We start from the raw sequence: 23,953 nt of genomic DNA on the forward strand, positions 1-23,953 counted from the left end.
GTTCTATCAGTTATTGAGAAAGGGTTGTTGAAATCTCCAACTATAATTATGAATTTGTCTACTTATTTCAAAGTTGTATCAATTTTTGCCACATATTTTGAAGCTCCCTTGGTAGGCACATACACATTTATGTGTTGGAGAATTCACCTCTATATTATTATGTAATGTCCCTCATTATCTTTCATAATCTTCCTTGTCCTTGTCTACTTTGTTCAAAATGAATATAGCTACTTCACCTTCTTTTGATTTGCATTTACATGTCATATGTCATATATCCCTTCACTCCTTTACTTTTAGGCTATTTAAGTCTTTATATTTAAAATGGTTTTGTGTTTTTGAAAGCATATTGCTCAATGTAAAATCTTAAGTTGAACTCCTGTATTTTGCTTACATTTTAGCATGTTTCATACTTAATCTACACTATAGTAGAGCTTTAATATTTATCACACTGACTTTATATTTTCAGCAAACACCTTTAAAATTTTACAGTTACACATTAAAACAAATCCATATAGTAAACTTATGATATCTATGAGGTCTGCCTTCTCTGAGGGAGATACCAAATAATAAAAGACCTAACAAAATCCATGCTTTAAAAGATCTTCATTTATGTTTGTCTCATGACATTCATCGAAGTGAATTAAAGAGAAAAATTTTTTTTTAACTTCATTACTAAATGAGTAACTGCCACAACCAGAGTTGCTAACTCTTCTCCATGTTTTTTTTTTTTTTTTTTTTTTTTTCGGGGGGACGGAGTCTCGCTCTGTCTCCCAGGCTGGAGTGTAGTGGCGCGATCTCAGCTCACTGCAAGCTCTGCCTCCCGGGTTCATGCCACTCTCCTCCCTCAGCCTCCCAAGTAGCTGGGACTACAGGCGCCCACCACCACGCCTGGCTAATTTTTTGAAGTTTTTAGTAAACACAGGGTTTCACCGTGTTAGCCAGGATGGTCTCGATCTCCTGACCTCGTGATCCGCCCGCCTCAGCCTCCCAAAGTGCTGGGATTACAGGCGTGAGCCACCGCGCCCGGCCAACTCTTCTCCATTTCTAACTTTCTGAATAAGAAACTTTGAAACAAACTTTGCCGACATTATAAGGAATAGAAGGGCATTGCATCTGGGGAATGTTAATGTAGGGAAGAAGAGGACTATTTTAATAAAAATTATGTTCAGAGTCTCTTTCATATCGTGAGAGGCTAACCTTAAAATCTTTTTTTTCTTTTCTTTTTCTTTTTCTCTTTTTGAGACAGAGTCTCGCTCTGTTGCCTACGCTGGAGTGCAGTGGCCTGATCTCAGCTCACTGCAAACTCTGCCTCCCAGGTTCACGCTATTCTCCTGCCTCAGCCTCTCAAGTAGCTGGGACTACAGGTGCCCGCCACCACGCCCGGCTAATTTTTTTGTATTTTTTTAGTAGAGACGGGGTTTGTTAGCCAGGATGGTCTCAATCTCCTGACCTCGTGATCCACCTACCTCAGCCTCCCAAAGTGCTGGGATTACAGGCGTGAGCCACCACGCCCGGGCTCTTAAAATCTTTTTTGTTTCATTTTTTGTTTGTCTTTTTGTTTTTTTGAGACAGTCTCGCTCTGTCACCCAGGGTGAAGTTCAAGATCAGCCTGGGCAACATGGCGAAACCCCATGTTTACCCAAAAAAAGAAAAGCAAAAGTTAGCTGGGTGTGGTAGAGTATGCCTGTAGTCTCAGCTACTCTGGAGGTAGAGGTAGAAGGATGGCTTCAGCCCAGGAGGTGGAGGCTGCAGTGAGCCACTACGCCCAGCTCAGTTTTCTTAAATCACAAATACATTTCCTTTTTTTAAGGTGAATATCCCTTTATTCAATTCAGTTTTGTAAAACAACCATTGTAGGCCAGGCACAGTGGCTCACGCCTAAAATCCCAGCACTTTGGGAGGCCAGGGTGGGAGGGTCATTTGAGGGACAGAGTTCAAGACCAACCTGGCCAACATGGTAAAAACCCGACCTCTACTAAAAAAAATACAGAAATTAGCTGGGTGTGGTGGCGGGTGCCTGTCATCCTAGCTGCTCAGGAGGCTAAGGCAGGAGAATCACTTGAACCTGGAAGCGGAGATTGCAGTGAGCCAAGATTGTGCCACTGCACTCCAGCCTGGGGGACAGAGTGCGACTCGGTCTGAGGGGAAAAAAAAAACCCCAAAGTAGCCATTGTAGTTTGGGCCAGCAAAAGTCTCATGGTTCACTCATTACAGTATAGTCCCTGGACTGATAGCTATTTCTCTACATGGTGTGTTTTGAAGATTGTAGAATTCAGTAATTAATGTAAACTATGTCTTGATCTGATTCACTGTCTTGTATTATCTTCTTTAGGGGCACACTGAGTTGCCTGAAAGCAAGAAATCTTTTAAATTAATGTCCTTTTTGTTAAAATTTGAGCTATGGAATTTTTGCTTATTAGTGATGAAAGTAACAGGTCTCAAGAACGTGCCCTCTGGGGGCCAGATGTTTTAAGCATTGCTCTTTCTGTGTAAGATTTCACAAGGCTTTCAGATTGTCCTCATTTTCATAATATTAATATGGTCATAAGCTTGAACTGGCGTAAGTCCTATGAGAAAGTTTGGATCATAAATAAATTTAATATATCATAATTTCTCTTTGTGATATAAATGACTATTGTTATTTGTTTTGATATAGATGTATAAAAAATAACTAAGGCAATAAAAAATTAGAACCAGGCCAGGCGCAGTGGCTCACACCTGTAATCCCAGCACCTTGGGAGGCCAAGGCAGGTGGATCACCTGAGGTCGGGAGTTCAAGACCAACCTGACCAATATGGAGAAACCCCATCTCTACTGAAAATACAAAATTAGCCTGGCATGATGGTGCATGCATGTAATCTTAGCTACTCAGGAGGCTGAGACAAGAGAATTGCTTGAACCCGGGAGGTGGAGGTTGTGGTGAGCTGAGATCATGCCATTGCACTGCAGCCTACCTAGGCAACAAGAGCGAAACTCTTATCTCAAAAAAAATTAGAGCCAATGGAAGATCACTTTACAGAGTCATTGTTACCACCTCACCAGTGTACAAGTTCTTTCTCTTTATTTTCTAGTTTCATAAAAAATACTATGCTGCTGGTTCTTCATGGTTTATTAACTGAACTGTTTAAAATGAAATAAACAATACATAACACTTTTATTCAGATATAATACATATAACATACAATTCACCCATTTAAAGTATACAATTCAGTGTGTTTCATTTCTTCATAAAGAAGCCTAGTACCCATTAGCAATCTCTGTTTTCTTCCAATCCCTCCTCCAGCCCTATGCAACTGTCAGTCTTTTCTCTATCTCTGGCTTTTTGTATTCTGGACATTTTGTATAAATAGAACCATAAAATAGGTGGTTTTTATGAGTAGATTCTTTCAGTTAGCATGTTTTCAAGGATTTTCTATGATATCATATGTATTAGCACTTCATTTCTATTTCAAATATTTGATCGTATAAATGAAACACTTTATTTTTCCATTTGTCAGTGAGCATTTTTCTTATGCTTTTGGGCTATTATGAATGATGTGGGGACATACGCTTTACTCTAGATTTAGAGTGTGCCCTTGGTTTTTTTAAGTTTATTTTTATTTTTTTGAGACCAAGTCTTGCTCTGTCATGCCCAGGCTAGAGTGTAGTGGCGTGATTTTGGCTCCCTGCAACCTCTGCCTCACAGGTTCAAGTGATTCTCCCGCCTCAGTCTCCCAAGTAGCTGGGATTATAGGCACTCGCCACCATGCCCTGCTAATTTTTTGTATTTTAGTAGAGACAGAGTTTCATCGTATTGGCCAGGCTGGTCTCAAACTCCCAACCTCAGGTGATCTGCCCACCTCAGCCTCCCAAAGTGCTGACATTACAGGCATGAGCCATCGTGCTCAGCCTAACAAGATTTTTGGTTTTTTTATGTGTGACAGTCTCACTTTGTTGCTCAGGCTGGAGTGCATTGGCTCAATTTCAGCTCACTGCATAGAATGTGTCCTTGTTTTAAAACATTAAATGTTTATGTTATAATTTTATTTGCAAATAGTAATTTTCCTTGCCTGAAGATAATCTGATAGTTATCAAACTTTGCTAATAATTTCCTTGGTTCGAGAGATTGATGGTTCTAAAGAAGAAAGATTTACTGAGTTTTTAATATAAAGCGAACTGTGGCTGTGCGCAATGACTCACGCCTGTAATCCCAGCACTTTGGGAGGCTGAGGCGGGCGGATTACTTGAGGTCAGGAGTTTGAGATCCGCCTGACCAACACCTGAAACCCCATCTCTACTAAAATACAAAAATTGGCTCGGCGTGGTGGTGTGTGCCTGTAATCCCAGCTACTTGGGAAGCTGAAGCAGGAGAATCACTTAAATCCAGGATGTGGAGGTTACAGTGAGTTGAGATCGCACCACTGCACTCCAGCCTAGGCAACAGAGCGAGACTCCGTCTCAAAAAAATAGAAATAAGTAAATAAAGTGAACTGTTACATTAATTATATTTGAATTATTTTGTATCAAATAGATATTTGGTGCTTGAAAAACTGAAGAAGGAAGACGCTGACCGAATTCATATATTCAGTTCTTTTTTCTATAAACGCCTTAATCAGAGAGAGAGGAGAAATCATGAAACAACTAATCTGTCGTAAGTCAAACTCTGAAAATATTTAACAGATGTAAGTCACTCAAATTTAACTAAGTAAAAAATCACGTACTTGAAAGAAAACACAAATCTCTGCAATTCTTTTGCTTACTTTTTAAATTCTCCAGCCAGGAAGAGAACACACTAAATAAGTCAATTCCATTTTCATGCTTCATGGGTTCATATTCACCTGCCTTAGACTAACTTTGTGCTAGTTTTGGAATTTTTTTTAACAACTTACTTATATTGAGGCAATATCATTTACTTATCAGTTTACAAAATTAATATAATTCATAACATTCTAATACTTTCAGAATACCTAGAATTTATAAATGTTCTAGGTCAAATATGTAGAATAATGTTTCCCAGATGTGACTAATAGGTTTTTTTTTAATTACTTAGATACTTACTAACTACAGATTACTCTGTTTTATCCTAGGTGTTTATCCATAATAGAAAGGAACCTGTGAATCTATACTCTTAATAAGCCCTTTGGGTGATTCTTCTCAGACAAATTAAGGAAATACTATTGTACATAGTAGGCCTGATTTGTTTTTTTTTCAAGACAGGGTATCACTCTGTCACCCAGGCTGGAGGGCATTGGTATAATCTTGTCTTACTGCAACCTCCACCTCCCACTCTCAAGTGATCCTTCCACCTCAGCCTCTCAAGTAGCTGGGACTAAGACACATGCCACCCTACCCAGCTAATTTTTGTATTTTTTGTAGAGACAGAGTTTCACCATGTTTCCCAGGCTTTTTTCAAACTCCTGGGCTCAAGGAATCTGCTCGCCTCTGCCTCCCAAAGTACTGGGATTTCAGGTGTGAGCCACCATGCCCACCTATTTTCTTTATAATTCTTCTCCATATAGTGATGGCATCTAGCTCTGATAATTTGCTGGTAATTGATCAGAAGATACACTTAAGAATTAGTAGATTTTAAAATTTAAAACTAGTCTTAGATGTCTTGAATTGATGGCTGCTATGCGTGATAATAAATAATAATAATTAATATTTTCTCTTATTTCAGCAATTCCTAATGTTGCCTCTTAGAGTTGATAATAGTCATTGGTTTTGACCAGTGCTCATAGCTATATTGCTTCATCTACCATCAGATAATGCTCACTTTTCCTACTGTTTTCTCCCCAGTTACCCTAAGTTTTGCTTGGCTACACCTCTCAATATAGTTGCCAGTACCAATTCTGCAGTAATAAAAATAGTAAAGAGAAGTCTAGGCAAGATAAGCACTAGAACTTCCGCCCCTCAGATGGAGTAACAGGAGTAAAATATCTTTCTCCACATTCAACAGTGGGTAGTCCCATGCCTTCCTAGTTTCAATCCAACAAGTTCTATTTTCTTTCCCCAGTTTGTCAAACCATTTTATGCAACTGTTTGAGCTATTACATCTGAATCTTCTTAATTTATAAATCACTACATATAAGCTGGAGCACTAGAAATATTTCAGAAGCTTATAATTTATCTCTTTCTTACAGAATACAGCAAAAGCGACATGGGAGAGTAAAAACATGGACCCGGCATGTAGATATTTTTGAGAAGGATTTTATTTTTGTACCCCTTAATGAAGCGTGAGTAAGGATTTCCTTTATGTAAATGATGGCAATTTTTAAATAATTAGTATGAGGTGAAGAATTCATTTTAAAACATCTTTCTGAAATCTCTTGTATATATTCATATTTGTACTGCCTGTTTTACAAGAATTAATGCAGTTTCACAGTGAATCATGTAAGATACTGAATTTTACAGACAGTAGACCAGATACCTTTCTAATCTCATTTTATTCATTAATGTCAAATAATACTATTTTTTTTTAAGTGGTGCTTATTGTCTAGCAAATAATCTATAGAAAAGTATTATTTTTACAAAAAGATGATTAGGTCACATAAAGGAGTTGGAATCTTAAGTTTAAAATACACTTCTGTTTTTAACCAGAAGGGAGAAATGATGGTTGGATTTATGCCATTTTTCAATTAAAAACCATGCAGACTACTTGAAGAAGTTTCTGAGTAAATGGAGGTGTTTAAATATTTATATTATTCTCTCACAATGACTAGATAGTATTATTTTACAAGTAAGACTTAAAAGTTTTTTGTATTTTGTTCTTTTGTTTTTCTATGCCCTTGATCCAAAGACCACCAGAAATACATTTGTAGTTGGAAAACTTTGTTTATTACTTACATCAAGGAATAACACACACCATGGGCAGCTCTGGAGCCTCTCATTAAAAGGGAGTTTCAAAGAATCTGTGAAAGCATCTGGGCTTTCCTTGGGTGATAATGGGGGAGGGTCTAAAGTAGTGGTGGTTTGCCTAGGTAAAGAAGTAGCATTCACTTATTAATAAAGAAGAAGAATGTTGACTATTTTGTGGTTTCCAACTGTAACCTTATATTTTTCTCTGCTTAGACAAATTATGATATGGCCCTACTTTGTCTCACTCTATCATGGTTGCAGAATATGCTTTCCTGGAGTTGGTATTCTATGAGATTGTTTATGTATAATAAGTCTAGCTGTGCTAAGCTAGCTTCCGAATTTTTTTTTTTTTTTAACTTTTGTAGAGGTGGGTATCTCACTGTGTTGCTCAGGCTGGTCTTGAACTCTTGGCCTCAAGCCATCCCCCCCACCTCAGGCTCCCAAGTAGCTGGGATTACAGACATGAGCCACTGCTCGCAGAGCTATATATTTTTAAATTCATATTATCATAGTAAAATTTAAAACATTTAAAACTAGTTGATTTCTTCATTCTCTTCAAAATAAGGTTTTGGCTGGGTGTGGTGTCACGCCTATAATCCCAGCACTTTGGGAGGCCAAGGGGGTGGAGTACTTGAGGTCAGGGATTCAAGGCCAGGTTGGCCAACGTGGTGAAACCTGTGTCTCTACTGAAAATACAAAAATTAGCTGGGCGTGGTGGTGTGTGCCTGTCATCCTAGGTACTCAGGAGGCTGAGGCAGGAGGATCGCCTGAACCCAGGAGGCAGAAGTTGCAGTGAGCCAAGATCATGCCTCTGCATTCCAGCCTGGGCAGCAGAGTGAGACTCCATCTCAAAAAGAAAGAATGAAAAGAGGTTTCTTGACTGGGTACAAATTTGTCTTGTAAAGTAACATGTGAACAGCTTACTAGGTGAAAGGGAGGAAAGCCATTTGTCAGAAATGAATTATAAACATTTTAAATAGAAATATAATTTGATTACACAAGATTTAGGGATAGAGGCACATCCCTCTTAATCACTATACCTGTGCATGGAAGTTATTATCAGTGCTTCCAGTCATCTTAGTGAGAGGTAGAGAATGAACTCTGTAAGAGGACTCTACCATTTATAGATTTAAAAATAGCCTATAAATCAAGAAAGCTTGTTTTTGTTTTTCCTTTTTTTTTTTTTTTTTTGAAGAGATAAAGCTACGAATACTTATGCATTAATTATGTTAGATTGGCTGCCATATATTTGTCATCTGTTTTGTTTTTATTTTTTCTGGTGGTACCAATTTTTTTTTCTTTTTTTTTTTTTTTTTTTTTTTCTCTCATGATAGAGTCTCTCTGTGTCATCCAGACTGGAATGTAGCAGCATGATGTCAGTTTAGTGCAGCCTCAACCTCCCAGGCTTAAGCGATCCTCTATCCTCAGCCTCCTGAGTAGCTGGGACTATAGGTACATGCTACCACGCCTGGCTAATTTTTGTGTTTTTTTTAGAGGATGGGGTTTTGCCATGCTGCCCAGACTGATCTCAAACTCCAGAGCCCAAGCAATCCACCTGCCTTATCCTCTCAAAGTGCTGGAATTACAGGCATGTGCCTGTACCTGGCCCAATTTTTTTCTTAAGTTTCTAAGCTGTTTATTAAAATTGTTATAGTAATTTTCAGAAACACAAATTTGATGTATGGGTCTAATCCATCTTAAGTGAAATTGCCTAGGTATTTTGTTTTGTTTTGTTTTTTAGAGACAGAGTCTCATTCTGTTGCCCAGGCTGGAGTACAGTGGTGCAATCATAGCTCACTGAAGCTTCAAACTCTTAGGCTTAAGCGATCCTCCTGTCTCAGCCTCCCAAGTAGCTAGAACTACAGGTGTGTGCCATAGGCCCAGCTAATTTTTTTTATTTTTTTATTTTTTTTAGAGATGGGGTCTAGCTGTGTTGCCCAGACTGGTCTCAAACTTCTGGCCTCAAGCAGTTCCCCCACCTCAGCCTCCCATAGCACCAGGATTACAGGTGTGAGCCACTGAGCCTGGCCAGAAGTCTGTGTTAGCATCTCTCCTGCTGTTAAAGTTAATGTAGCTATTATTAAAAGGAATCATAAAAGCAAAACCCTGGCTTAAAGGAAGTAATTGTTGGAAGTAATGGTCTGATTCAGCTTTCTCTTCTTAGGCCAAAAAGGATTTTTCCTAGTTTTTAGGTGAGGAAATTTGTAGTTTAGCCATATTGGCATAGCTAAGAAATGTTAAGAACTGTGATAGGGTTTATTACAGCAGTAGGTTGAGAGTCACTGTATTACACTGTATTTCATCAATTTTATTTTATTTATTTTGAGATGGGGTCTCACTCTGTCTCCCACGCTGGAGTGCAGTGGCACCATATTGGCTCACTACAACCTCCGCCTCCCAGGCTCAAAGTATCCTCCCACCTCAGCCCCCAACCCCAGTAGCTTGGACCACAGGCACGTGCCATCACACCCAGCTAATATTTTGTGTTTTTGGTAGAGATTGGGTTTTGCCACGTTGCCCAGGCCAGTCTCCAACTCCTGAACTCAAGCGATCCACCTGCCTCAGCCTCCCAAAGTGTTGAGATTACAGGTGTGAGCCACCATATCCGGCATCAATTTTTAAAACACATTTTTTTCTCATTGCAACATGTCTGAAGTTGAGATGTGACTTTATAAATAAAATTAGCTTTGTGTTAGAAATGATGAAACGAGGAGGTTGGTGCGTTAGCCTGATCTAAATCCATAGGGTACTAAGGATTAATAATGAAGAACAGGAGAGAAGCAAGCGTTCATCCATCTGGCCTTCGCAATACTGAAGATGAAGCCAGCCAGCCTATGAGAGCCATTTCTACTGGATACTGTTCGATGAAGAGATAGATAGTGCTGTTTCTTATTACTGCCTTGGGTACTCTAATCTTTTGCAAAAATGAGAATGTGGAATAATTTTTATCCATGGCAAGATAATTTGTTTTTCATCCAGCAAATATTTATTGAAAACCCTATCATAGGACAAACATTATTGTACTTGACCAATAAGCTTCCTGACATCTATAGCCTATTCCTTGTATTCCAACAGAGCCCTGTGTCTAGCAAAAAATGAATGTTAGCCAGTACTGTACAGCTTATTGCTTGTGTCCTGTACTCTACTGTTGGGAACATTGATACCTGAATTCATCTGTATCATAAACACCTGCTTGATAGCTGGAACTGTCTACTAATACTTAAATTTTTGTACAAGGACTAAATTAGATATGTTATTTATTTTTAATGTATTAAATTTCAATATAGCATAAGATAAAACATTACTTATATACGTATTTTGATATTAAGCCTTTCCTATCTTAATAACACACAGTAACAGTAAAAAGAACAAAACTATATATGCAATTCTTAGAAAATGTTGAAAATCATATAACCTAATATAACTGCTGAAGATAGTTTAATCTTTTTTTTTTTTTTTTTTTTTTTTTTTGAGATGGAGTCTTACTCTGTCGCCCAGGGTGGAGTGCAGTGGCACAATCTTGGCTCACTGCAACCTCCGCCTTCCAGGTTCAAGCAGTTCTCCTGCCTCAGCCTCCCGAGTAGCTGGGACTACAGGTGCACACTGCCACGCCCAGCTAATTTTTTGTATTTTAGTAGAGACGCGGTTTCACCGTGTTGCCCAGGCTGTTCTCAAACTCCTGAATTCAGTCAATCCGTCCTCTTCGGCCTCCCAAAGTGCTAGGATTACAGGCGTGAGCCACCGCCCCTGGCCGATAGTTTAATCTTTTTCCATCTCTTTACATAAAGAGAAGGCAAAGGGGAATGATGAGTTGCAAAATGACATACTTGCCAGAAAAAGCAATGAATTTTTCATTCAAAAAACAAGAAAAGGTTCAGGGATTGTTTGCAAAAGTAAATACAGGCTACATAATTTTAATACAAACTATGTTATTTTTGAATAGACATTGTATTCTGTTACTGAATCAATGATCACATAAAACAAGATTAATTTGAGAATTTTTTAAAAATAAGGTTTTTGTTTTGTTTTGTTTTGTTTTTGAGATGGAGTCTTGCTCTGTCACCTCCAAGCTGGAGTGCAGTGGCACACTCTTAGCATACTGCAACCTGTGCCTCCTGGGTTCAAGTGATTCTCCTGCCTCAGCCTACTGAGTAGCATTTTAGTAGAGACAGGGTTTCACCATGTTGGCCAGACTGGTCTCGAACTCCTGACCTCAAGTGATCCGTCTGTCTCAGCCTCCCAAAGTGCTGGGATTACAGGCGTGAGCTACCCCACGGCCAGAATTAGACATTTTTAATAAATTCATTGGCAAGAACTTTAAAACAAAAACTTTTAATTGATATGTATTGCCAAATATAATAAACTTTTCTAATAACATATTTAGTTATTTCATTTGTTTTTTACAGTGCACACTGGTTTTTGGCTGTTGTTTGTTTCCCCGGTTTGGAAAAACCAAAGTATGAACCTAATCCTCATTACCATGAAAATGCTGTCATACAGAAATGTTCATCTGTAGAGGACAGTTGTATTTCTTCTTCAGCCAGTGAAATGGACAGTTGTTCACAAAACTCTTCTGCCAAGCCTGTAATTAAGAAGATGCTAAACAAAAAACATTGCATAGCTGTAACTGATTCCAATCCTGGGCAGGAAGAAAGTGACCCTCGTTATAAGAGAAACATATGCAGTGTAAAATATAGTGTGAAAAAAATAAATCATACTGCGAGTGAAAATGAAGAATTGAATAAAGGAGAATCTACATCCCAGAAAGGTGCTGATAGGACTAAAAGTGAGAACGGCCTACAGAATGAAGGTTTAAGTTCCACGCATCATACAGGTACGTATCTAAATGCTTTGAAAGAATGAAAAAATTCAGAATAATCTGGATTTTTTAATAAACAGGATTAAGATCCTGTTTAAAAAAAAAAAAAAATCAGGTTAATGGCTGGGTGTGGTGGCTCACACTTATAATCCCAGCACTTTGGGAGGCCAAGGTGGGAGGATCACTTGAAGCCAGGAGTTTGAGACCAGCCTGGGCAACATAGCGAGACCCCATCTCCAAAAAATAAATAAATAGAAAATTTTTAAAGAATTTACTTATAACAATATAGTAACACAACTTACTTTTATACTGAAGTGTAATTATAATAACATTCACTCATTTTATGAGTGTAGCTTAATGAACTTTGATAAATGTATATATAGTGTCATGTAATCACTACTGCAGTCAAAATTGAGAACCTGACCAGGGCACAGTGGCTCACACCTGTAATCCCAGCCCTTTGAGGGGCCAAGATTGGCAGATTACTTGAGCTCAGAAGTTTGAAACTAGCCTGGGCAACATGGTGAAGCCCTGTCTCTACCAAAAATACAAAAACTTAGCCAGACATGGTGGTGCACATCTGTGGTCCCAGCTGCTTGAGAGGTTGAGGAGGGAGGGTTGCTTGAGCTCAGGGGGCTGAAGTTGCAGTGAGTGGAGATCGCGCCATTGCACTCCAGCCCGGGTGACAGAGGGAAACCCCATCTCAAAATAAAAAAACAAAAAAATTGAGAACTTTTCATCACTCCAAAAAAAAAATCCCCTTGTGCCCTTTTTATATTCTGTTTCTTCTGTCACCCCTAGAGGGCAATTTTGAAATTGTAGAACAAAGTTTATATTTTCCATTTATTGGAACTTGGATTTAATTTCATAGGAAATTTACAGTATTCAGCATTAACAGTAATTGTGCAGTCTTAGATGTATAACACAAATTTACCAATGTGTAAATTGAGATCAAATGGACCAAGGCAGAAATTAAAGTTTTCTCCTCAAAATAGTTGTGGACATTCCAATTAAAGTTTGGTTCTTCATTCCTCACTCTCCTTCACTGTTTTCAGTGGGAAGAGGAGCACTGGTCCAATCTCTGCTTGTTTAAATCTCTCTTCAGCTCTAATATATTGATTTTTGTCCTTGAGTCAGTTCCGTAGTTGTAGAACCTGTTAAATCTAGTTGTGGCCAGGTGTGGTTAAATCCAGCACTTTGGGAGGCCAAGGTGGGTGGATCGCCAGGTCAGGAGTTTGAGACCAGCCTGACCAACGTGGTAAAACCCCATCTCTACTAAAAATACAAAAATTAGCTGGGTATGGTGGCACGCGCCTGTAATCCCAGCTACTCAGGAGGCTGAGGCAGGAGAATCACTTGAACCCGGGGGCGGAGGTTGCAGTAAATTGAGATTGTGCTACTGCACTTCAGGCTGGGCAACAGCGAGACTCCGTCTTAAAAGTAAATAAATAAATAAAAAGCTAGTTTCTGTTCAAATTCTTAAATTTGATATCAAGTCAATTGTATAATTTCCTCTCCAACCTACAAGTAAAATAGTCCTCACCATAAAAACCCATAACATGCTATATTGCAAACTTCTTAAACTGTGAATAGATCTAATACATTTTTCTTCTTTTTTTCCTAACACCTTGCTCATGGAATTAATGAATTTTCTTTGGATGAAAAATATTGGTATAGGACATAGAATAAATTATGTGAATTCAGAAAGAACCTATCAAAAATTGTGAATATGGAACATACTCTTGGCACTTATACCAGCTTATATTATTTTAGTGAGTTAGAAAGCTACAGTTAAGCCTTTTTTTTTTTTTTTTTTGAGATGGAGTCTCTCCTAGTCACCCATGCTGGAGTGCAGTGGCACAATCTTGGCTCACTGCAACCTCCCCTTCCCAGGTTCAAGTGATTGTCTTCTCAGCCTCCCTAGTAGCTGGGATTAGAGGTGCGTGCCACCTCACTCGACCTGTTGAGCTCTTGTAAGAAATCTCCTGAGCAGGAAAATCTAGAGTAGATTAGTGGCTGCTTGGGGCTTTTGGGGGTGGTCAGGTGAGGTGGGTGGGAATGTAGGAAGAGAGTGATAGTTAAGTGGTATGGGGTTTCTTTTTGAGATGATGAAAAGGTTTAAAAATTGGTTGTGATGACTGTGCATATACTAAAAAATATTAGATTGTATACTTTAAATGGGTGTATATGGTATGTGAATTAAATTTTAGTATGGCTCTTTTTTTAAGTCTCCTTTTGGCCAATAATCTTACGTACTTTAATGTAAATTCAGATGAATTAAGGTGCTTGACTTAAAGCAATGGGACAAAAGCCTAGGACTTCATATACACCAACTCCAGAGATTTCTAGTGCTCTCACCTACAAATTAATTTTCTGGTCAAGTAACATCCAGTTAAATTTGAGTAAATAGCCTCAAAAATCCTAATGGAGACCAAAGCCAAAAATAACTTGTTTTATGTAGTTTGCGGCCTTAATACTTGTTTATCCCATTTACTCATTTTTGAATTATACTTTGTACATTTTTGTTTTGTTTTTAGTATGTGTATACCATATCAGCTATCTCTTCCTCTGAAACAAATGTTTTACAAAAAATCACATACAGTGATTTCACATATAGTCAACAAGTGTTGACTATGTCAGATAACAGGCTGTAGTAAATAAGTGGAAATTAGGTTTTTACAGTAAACTAGGGAAGTAACAATGTGTGGAATCACTACTTTCACTTGCTGTTTTTTCACTTGACACCTTGTGAAATAGTTGGCTTGCCATGGTGCATGAAATATGTGTACGCTTAAACTCTGGAATCACACTCAGCATCTTCACATGGTCTCATTATATGAGAAGTTCTCAGGAACTGACACTGATTGAGAGAACCACTGATCAAGTCATCACCTCTCAGTTTACTCCAGATCATTTGTTTATGGAGGGAATTGACTGCATCATTTAAGCTATTTTTCTCCTGTTTTTGAAAGGCATTTGTAGTTTAGTTTAAGGTAGATAGATATTTATGTGACCACAGTTTACATAGATAATAATGATTTGCTGCTAGAAGTAACCCAATTGTAACTAATTCTGAATTGCCTGAAGATTTTGGACAAATTTTATTCAGATACAGGTGTTTTAGCTTTAAACAGACTTAAAAATACAGATTTTTGGAAAAGATAACTTGAAGAGGTAATTCTTTTTTTTCTTTTTTCTTTTTTTTTTTTTTTAAAGACAGGGTCTCACTCTGTTGCCCAGGCTGGAATGCAGTGGCACAGTCACAGCTCACTGAAGTCCCTACCTCCTGGACTCAAGCAATCCTCCCAACTCAACCCCCCGAGTAGCTGGGACTATAGGCATGTGTCACCTGCCCGGCAAAATTTATTTTCTGTAGAGACAGGGGCTCCCTATGTTGCCCAGGCTGGTCTCAAACTTCTGTGTTAAAGCAATCCATCCATCTCAGCCTCCCAGAGTGTTGGGATTACAGATGTGAGCCACTGCGCTCAGCTCATAGTGGTTTTTTTGTTGTGGTGGTGGATTTTTGTTGTTTTTCGAGACATATTCTCACTTTCATACGAGTTAAGAGTACAGCGATGCAATCACAGTTCACCGTAATCTCAACCTCCCATGTTCAAGTGATCCTCCCACTTCAGTTTCCTGAGTAACTGGGACCACAGGTGCACACCACTACACCTGTATGATTATTTTATTTTGTTTGTAGAGACAGGGTCTCGCTATGTTGCCCAGGTGATCCTTCTGAACTCAAGTGATCCTCCTGCCTCAGCCTCCCGAAGTGCTAGCTGGGATTACAGGTGCTAGGCCACTGTGTCTGGCCCCATGGTGCTTTATTGGTTTATTGGCTATTTTAAATAGTATGCTTCTGAACACAACAGTTAGATACATATCTTTTCTCTTTTTTTGAGACAGTCTCACTCTATCACTGAGATCGGAGTACAGTGGTGCGATCTTGGCTTACTGCAACCCCTGTATCCCAGGTTCAAGCAATTCTCCTGTCTCAGCCTCCCGAGTAGCTGGGATTACAAGTACATGCCACCATACCTGGCTAGTTTTTGTATTTTTTAGTAGAGACAGGGTTTCACTGTGTTAGCCAGTCTGGATTATATATCTTTTCAGATTTTTTGCTTCCTTTTCATCCCATCTTGTTTATGTTAATATCTTAACACCTTTTTAGTAACTTAAACCAAAATTAATTTTATCCTGTCTAAAATACCTAAGAGTCATGCTTTTCAAATTTTTGAAAGGAAAATAAATAAATAAAAATCAGCTGGGCATAGTGGTGTGCACCTGTAATCCCAGCACTCTGGGAGGCCAAAGCAGGAGGATGGCTTGAGCCTGGGAGATTAAGGTTACAGTGAGTTATGATTGCATCACTGGACTCCACCTGGTCAAAAGAGTGAGAGAAATCCTGTCTCTTAAAAAAATAAGGCCAGGCATGGTGGCTCATGCCTGTAATCCCAACACTTTGGGAGGCCAAGGCAGGTGGATCACTTGAGGACAGGAGTTCAAGACCAGCCTGGTCAACGTGGCAAAACCCCATCTCTACTAAAAATAGAAAAATGTGGCCAGGCGCAGTGGCTCACGCCTGTAATCCCAGCACTTTGGGAGGCCTAGGCGGGTGGATCACGAGATCAGGAGATCCAGACCATCCTGGCTAACACGGTGAAACCCTGTCTCTACTAAAAAGACAAAAAAGGAGCTGGGCGTGGTGGCAGGCGCCTGTAGTCCCAGCTACTCGGGAGACTGAGGCAGGAGAATGGCGTGAACCTGGGAAGCAGAGCTTGCAGTGAGCCGAGATTGCGCCACTGCACTCCAGCCTGGGCAATGAGCAAGACTCAAAAAGAAAAAAGATGCCAGGCATGGTGGTATGCACCTGTAATCCCAGCTACTCAGTAGGCTGAGGCAGGAGAATCACTTGAACCCAGAAGGCAGAGGTTGCAGTGAGCCGAGATTGTGCCACTGCCCTCCAGCCTGGGCAACAGCAAGACTCCGTCTCAAAAAAATAAAAAATAAATAAATAAGTAAAATAAAATTTTGAAATGGTAGTAAATCTTGCATTTCTTTGAAACGTGATTAGCTTCTTTTGGCAAAATAGTTCCTTATTATTTGTCTAAAAACAGACCTATTACTTACTTGTAATTAATGTTCATTTTTGCCCTGAATTGTATAATTTTCCACATTTTTGAAATTTTAATTATTATGCAGTTGCATTTTCTTTTATGTTCTGTGATTTGCTGTTTCTGTTATTGGACATAGGTTATTTTCAGACTGTCATAGCTTTCATTACTAAAGACACCTGACTTGCCTAGCACAAAAGTACTTACTTCTTTACACATATACATATATATATGTATTTAAGTATATATATACTTAATCATATAGCTGATACTTAGTTTTTAAATTTTAATGAATTTTAGCATCTGAGTAGTGGAAACAACTGTAATTGACATGTCAATCCAGGTTTTTAAAATAACTCACTTTATGTTTGTGATATTACAGACTAAGGCAGATTTTGTGTCCTTGACTACTATATCCTTAATTAACTACTAGCATTAATTTCAGCCTCATATACCATGAGTGATAGACATGGCCTTTTTTATTATGTAATGTTTCTTACTGGTACAGATGGCTTAAGCAATATCAGACTAAACTATAGCGATGAATCACCTGAAGGTGGTAAAATGCTTGAAGATGAACTCATTGACTTCTCAGAAGATCAGGATAACCAGGTAAAACTTAATGCTTGGCAAAAAGTTCTAATGTTCTATCTGATTAAACGTTTTTCTTGCTGAACATGGCGGTGCATACCTGTAGTCCCAGTGACTTGGGAGGCTAAGGCAGAAAGATCTCTTGAGCCTAGGAGTTTGAGTTCAGCCTGGACAACATAAGGAAGCTCCATCTCTTTAAAAAAAAAGAAAAAAGAAAAGAAAAGAAAAAGAAAAATTAAAAAATTGTACTTTATAAAGTCTTGTAAAGCAATTTCTTCAACTAGTAATTTATCATGGCTTCTGGATTTGGATCATATCTTAAAAAACAAATTCAGCTTTCAAGTCAGAAGTTGCCAGGATAAATGTATTCATGCTGTTGTTGCTGCTACTATGGTGTGGACTGAACTTTAGTATAATATTAATTATCCCACCCTAATTCAGCTACCACCACCACTACCCACTTTCCTCTTTCAAAGCATTTATGGGTCATACTTAACCTTTAACCTGACTTGACATTCAGGAAGCAAATGTTTAAATCTTCAGTTATGTGGTACATGAGTACCAAAAAATTATATTGTTTCCCCATTTTTCCAGTGATTTTTTTTCTCCTGCCTGATTCAATTTATATATGTCATGGCAGAAGCAGATAATATTTAAAGTTAATATAGATGAATTCTGACTTTTCCTTAGAGTCTCATTTGACATTTCCTTAGAGTCTCTTATTAAATACTGTTAATAAACAGTATTAACAGCAAGAATAAAGTATATGTGTGAAAATACTTTTTAGCTTCTGTTAAAGAGGATTTTATATTGAGAAAAGTTTATAATAATCCTACAGCATACCATTTTGTTAATTCTCTGACCTTTCGTTAGTTGTTAGGACATACTGAGTTGTATAGTAGTGAAGATAGCTTTATACTGTACCATCTTTCCTTTTGCTTTATCTTTCTGTGAACAAAAGGCATGTTATGATATCTCTTGGTTTACAATGTATGACAGCTAAATACAGCTTTTCAATCCAACATATATAGGAATTACATTCATGATTTATAATGAGCACTTAGGTACTTTTGATTATAACAGTTACCTGTGATGTGAACAAGCTAATGTAACTGTGCTTTATTATTACTATTATTCCTACTATTGATTATTCCATTCATAAAGTTGCTAGAAGCTTTCTCAAAGAACAACAATGACCAAAAAAGCCTTGTTTATTTTACATTCAAGAGAATCTGCAAAATAAGGACACAGTGTCCTTAAGTTAGCTTCTCTCAAGTGAGATGGTTATGTGGGTTTCTCAAGGAAAACAGTGTTTCCAAAAACCCTTTAAATATTTCTGGTGTGAAAACATTATCATGTAAAGTAACATGTTATTTATATCCTATTGTGAAATAGCTGTCTTAGCCAACAAACTAAATTTTTGTAAAAATAAACTAAAATCAGAGCAGTGATATTTGGTGAGATAAGAATCGGTCATAATATATTCAATCTTAAAGATTTATTCTAGATTGAGTAAATAGATGTAACAATTTGTTATAAACCTTTGGTAGTTTCTTTTCCTTAAAATATCAATGTTGTAGCATTAGATAATTGGAACTAAGCAACATATCTCTATTGTCCAATCACCTAAATAGAGAAAAATTTTTGACATTCATTACAAATATTTTGTCTCCAATGTGCTATTTTGTTAGGTTATTAGTTATTTAGATTATATATTTTCAATATTAACAGTAGGCTGTCTCTTATAGGATGATAGCAGTGATGATGGATTCCTTGCTGATGACAGCTGCAATTCAGAAATAGGACAGTGGCATTTAAAGCCTACTATCTGTAAACAGTAAGCATTAACTGTGTATCTTGCAAACTACATAATTTTTATTTCAGTATGCTCATACAATAAAACATAACAGGACAGTTTTTTTTTTTTTTTTAACAAATACTTAAGCAAAACTCATAAATGCTGTCAGAGTCAGTGAGGAAACTTGAGGCATGCTATCCAGGGATTAAAATGGGAAGAATGGATAATCATTTCAGTCCTCCATTTGCCAGTTTCCCCAGCCTCTGCATGCACGTGTGCACACACAAATGTTTTGTTTTGTTTACTTTTTTTTTTTTGTATATATTTGTTGAGACAGAGTCTTGCTCTGTCACCCAGGCTAGAGTGTAGTGGCACGATCCCAGCTCACCACAACCTCCGCCTCCCAGGTTCAAGCGATTCTCATACTCAGCCTCAGGAATAGCTGGGACTACAGGTGCGCACCACCATGCCTGGCTAAGTTTTGTATTTTTAGTAGAGATGGGGTTTTGCCATGTTTGCAAGACTGGTCTCAAACTCCTGGCCTCAAGCGATCTGCCTGCCTTAGACTCCCAAAGTGCTGAGATTACAGGAATGACCCATCGCGCCTGGCCACAAGTTTTGATAGTGAACCACTGTTCCTTTTTACTTAACAGTGTTTTGGAGCAGAAATTACTATATATCAAATAAAATAGTAACATGGGGTTGGAGTTTACACTGATTCCTTAGCTGCTTTATGAAGGCTGTGGAGTAACCTAAGGCACATGTAAGAGACATGTTCCAACTGAGAGCTCCAAATAAATGAGTCAGTTTTGGTTTTCAGAAGTACATGTTTATTCTGAGGTCTCTCCAGCGATGTTGAACTTCTTAGATGAAGTATTACCTATTTCTAGGTTTAATCTCCTTTGACTTTTTTTTATAGAAAATGTTGACAGAAACTATTAAGAGACTTTGAAAATGAAGCATCATTTTACAGAAAAATAGAGACCTAGGGTAGTTAAAGAATCTGCTCCAAACTTTATAAAATTTTAGCAGGAAGAACCTAGATCAATTCCAGACACAGTGGGTCACACTTATAATCCTAGCACTTTTGAAGGCCAAAGCAGGAGGATTGCGTGAGGCCAGGAGTTCAAGACCAGCTTGGGCAACACAGTGAGACCCCATCTCTGGAAAAAGTTAATTTAAAAAAAAAAAAAAGAACCAAGTGTGGTGGCTAAAAAATAACCTCGATTTTTTTAACATTTGAGGGCTTTGGGCTCTACATTAGACTTCCTTACTTGAGTTTACAACATAACTTTATAGAATTAAAATATTGAAAGTTGAATCATCAGCCATCAACATTTATATACAGAGTTATACAGAGTGTTATACAGTGTGTTCTGAAGTTAAATCTTGAAAAAAAAAAAAACCAAACATTCTAAACTAATTGTTTTATATGATGATTACCTGTTTTATCTATAATAAATTTTAGTTAAAAATGAGGTTTTTGGCTGGGCGCAGTAGTACATGCCTATAATCCCAGCACTTTAGAAAGCTGAGGCGGGCAGATAGCTTGAGCCCAGGAGTTCTGTACCAGCCTGGGCAACATGGAAAAACCCTGTCTCTACAAAAAACATACAAAAATTAGCTGAGCGTGGTCACACATGCCTGTAGTTCCAACTCCTCAGTGGGCTGAGGTGGGAGGATTACCTGCGCTCGGGACATTGAGGCTGCAGTGAGCCGTTATTACGCCACTTCACATGGTGACAAGAGTAAGACCCTGGGGTCGGGGGGATTATTTTCTTTCTACTTTTTCATGGCCCTTCTTTTTTTGATTTGGAATATGGGGATGTTCAAATTTTCAGAATTGTTTTGACTTTTTCCTAATTTTGAAGTACTTTTAGAAACCAACTACAGAATTTTAGTATAAAATATAGCTAAGATACGGTTAATATTCTATAATTCAATATTTAATATATCCATAGATATTTAAGTATTATTAGATTATAAAGTTCAAATGTGTCTATAAGGTTCATTTTTTTCCCGTCACTAGTACTGAGTCATACAAAGGGAATTTTGGAGGTTTTAAATTTGATTGTTTATAATATGCCACTTTTAATCCCTGTATGCCTTTGAAATATTATGAAGTATTCGACTTTTGGTTATTTTTACCCTGCAGACCTTGTATCTTACTTATGGACTCACTCCGAGGCCCTTCTCGGTCAAATGTTGTCAAAATTTTAAGAGAGTAAGTTCACACTTTATTTTGTATTCTGATGGGGTGAAGAACTATGTATATTTATATATATGTATATTCTTAATATATATGAATTATTGCAGGTATTTAGAAGTGGAATGGGAAGTTAAAAAAGGAAGCAAAAGAAGTTTTTCCAAAGATGTTATGAAGGGCTCTAATCCAAAAGTACCACAGCAGAACAACTTCAGTGACTGTGGTGTATATGTATTGCAGTATGTAGAGAGCTTTTTTGAGGTGGGTTTCAATTGTTGGATCTGATATAATAAATAATAAAATAGTGCATTTGACTTTACCTTAGTAAAAAACACAATAAGCAAATATTTCAGAGTTTCAAAATTATTGTTTCAAAAATTGTCCCATGGAGCAAAAACTTCTAAATGGAAGAACCTTCAAGGCATAAAAATAGTATATTTACAGTTCATCAAATCCAAGGCTTGTTGAGCTCATTCTATCAACCTGCAATCAACCTGCCCTCTCTACTAGCTCTTTCCACCTTAAGAAATCTCTCCCGTGATTCACACTGCCTCTTTTAGCCTCTTTTCTCCTCTTCATAGATATATTTCTTAAGAAGTGTTTATATTCACACTCTAATTCTACAGATTCTACCTTTGTAATCTCTAAAATCTGGCTTCATCCTTATCCTTATGTTAAAATTGCTTTTGACTTTCCAGCACCCTTCGACAGTGTCAACCATTTCTTCCTCACTCTCTTGGCTTTGACTTCAGAGGTACAGTACCACACATACCTCTCTTGGATATTCTTTATAGTGATCTTGACTCCTATCTTCATCCACCATACAGTGGATGACCACTAGGTTCTGTGAATTGTCACTTAATGTCAGATAGGTTTACTTCTTTATCCGCAAGTGTCACTATTCTGAACTGCTATACCAATCTCTAACAGATTCCTGTGCCTCCTGCCTTCTGTTTTTCATGGTTGTTTTACAAAAACATAAATCTAATCCTGTTCTTTTCCTACTTTAAATCTTATAGTGGCTTCCTGTGGCTGTTGATTTACAGAGCAAAATCTTTCACATGATTGATAAACACCTATGTGATATGACCCCTAATTTAAGCTTCTAGCCTCATTTTCCCACCATTTTCACTCTAGCATTTAATATAACAGCCAGCCACCTGAATGCCATTGTTTGGTGTTCTTTTTTGCCTCTGGGCCTTGATTCATATTTCCTAACCTGGAATATTCTTTTGTTGCTTCTATCATACCTTGGCTGTCTAACCTATATTCTTTCTTCAGGTCTTAGCCTAAATATCACTTCCTCTTGGAATTGCATAAAACCCCCAGATATGTATTTTCACAGTACTCTATACGTCTGTCATAATACTTGCCATATTTCTTGTTTTAATTGTTGAATTACCTGTCTTTCTAAACTGGAGCTAGCAAACTCGTTAATAAAGTAGTAAATACGTTAGACTTTGCAACTGTACGGTCTCTATTGCCTCTTAGTTCTGCTGTTGTCCAGTGAAAGCATCTGTAGACCATATGTAAATGAGTTAGTGTGACTGTATTCCAATAAAACTTTATTACAGAAACAGGCAGTGGGCAGAATTTGGTCCACTGGCAAACCCTGATCTAGACTGTAAGATCTGTGACAGAAACTGTGTCTTGTATCTCCAGTACCTAGCACAGTACTTGACTTGTGATAGATAATACACAAATACATATTGAATGAGTTGCTGGGTTTTCTTATTTTTAACTTTGGAATGTTTCTGTGATTGAAATGAAAGGTTATTTATTACAATTTTCTAATATGCATTTAATTGTTTTATTTTCAGAATCCAATTCTCAATTTTGAACTACCTATGAATTTGGCAAACTGGTTTCCTCCACCAAGAATGAGAACAAAAAGAGAAGAAATCCGAAACATAATTCTGAAGCTACAGGAAGATCAGAGCAAAGAGAAAAAAAAGCATAAGGACACTTACTCAACAGAAGCACCTTTAGGCGAAGGAATAGAACAATATGTCAATAGTATCTCAGATTGACCATTTCTGTTACTTGTCAGTTCTACCTTCAAAAACTAAAAATGACTTTCAAATTTGGGTGTAGACAGTAAAGAACTGAAGTGCTCACTACTCAGTGATTTGGAAATTTTGACGCTTGTATAAATGTCACATAATTAATTTCCAAAGGCGTATGTATTAAGTAAAAGTCTGTAAATATGTTAATGAGGCCAATTTTTCCAACATTTATAATTATTTTTTTCACTTGTTAGGAAGCTTTTGTTATGTATTTTCTGTTAATAGTACCTAAAATTGCAACTTCTAAACACAAATAAAAAGAAAATATTTATAGGAGGAAATGATTAATTTGATATTCTTTAGTGAACTTGTTTAATTCCTCAGTGGGTGTGACATATTTCATGGGAATATTCAGATATCTATGGTAATATTTTGACCCTTTATATTTGTTCTAAAATAAGTCAAAATGTGAAAATAATATTAAATCTAAGATTTTTTGAACTAAGCATCTTTATATGCTTGTATAACAGGAGCAAAGTAACAGCCTTTCAATTCAGACACTGCCTTGTGTTCAGTGAACCC

General features: G+C 37.5%; 1 protein-coding gene across 1 annotated transcript; it reads left to right on the forward strand.

The window, feature by feature from the left end:
* The first annotated feature begins 4,116 nt into the window (after positions 1–4,116).
* LOC112622809 (sentrin-specific protease 6-like) lies at positions 4,117–23,715 on the forward strand. Its single transcript, XM_025382709.1, has 8 exons — positions 4,117–4,630; positions 6,120–6,212; positions 11,241–11,668; positions 17,279–17,382; positions 19,110–19,198; positions 21,315–21,383; positions 21,476–21,626; positions 23,186–23,715. Exons 3-8 carry the CDS (start codon positions 11,383–11,385, stop codon positions 23,393–23,395), a joined length of 909 nt encoding a protein of 302 aa, XP_025238494.1. The 5' UTR covers positions 4,117–4,630; positions 6,120–6,212; positions 11,241–11,382; the 3' UTR covers positions 23,396–23,715.
* Positions 23,716–23,953: the final 238 nt, after the last annotated feature.

The sequence above is a fragment of the Theropithecus gelada genome, chromosome 4, assembly GCF_003255815.1.
Source record: "Theropithecus gelada isolate Dixy chromosome 4, Tgel_1.0, whole genome shotgun sequence".
NCBI classification, from domain to species: Eukaryota; Metazoa; Chordata; class Mammalia; order Primates; family Cercopithecidae; genus Theropithecus; species Theropithecus gelada.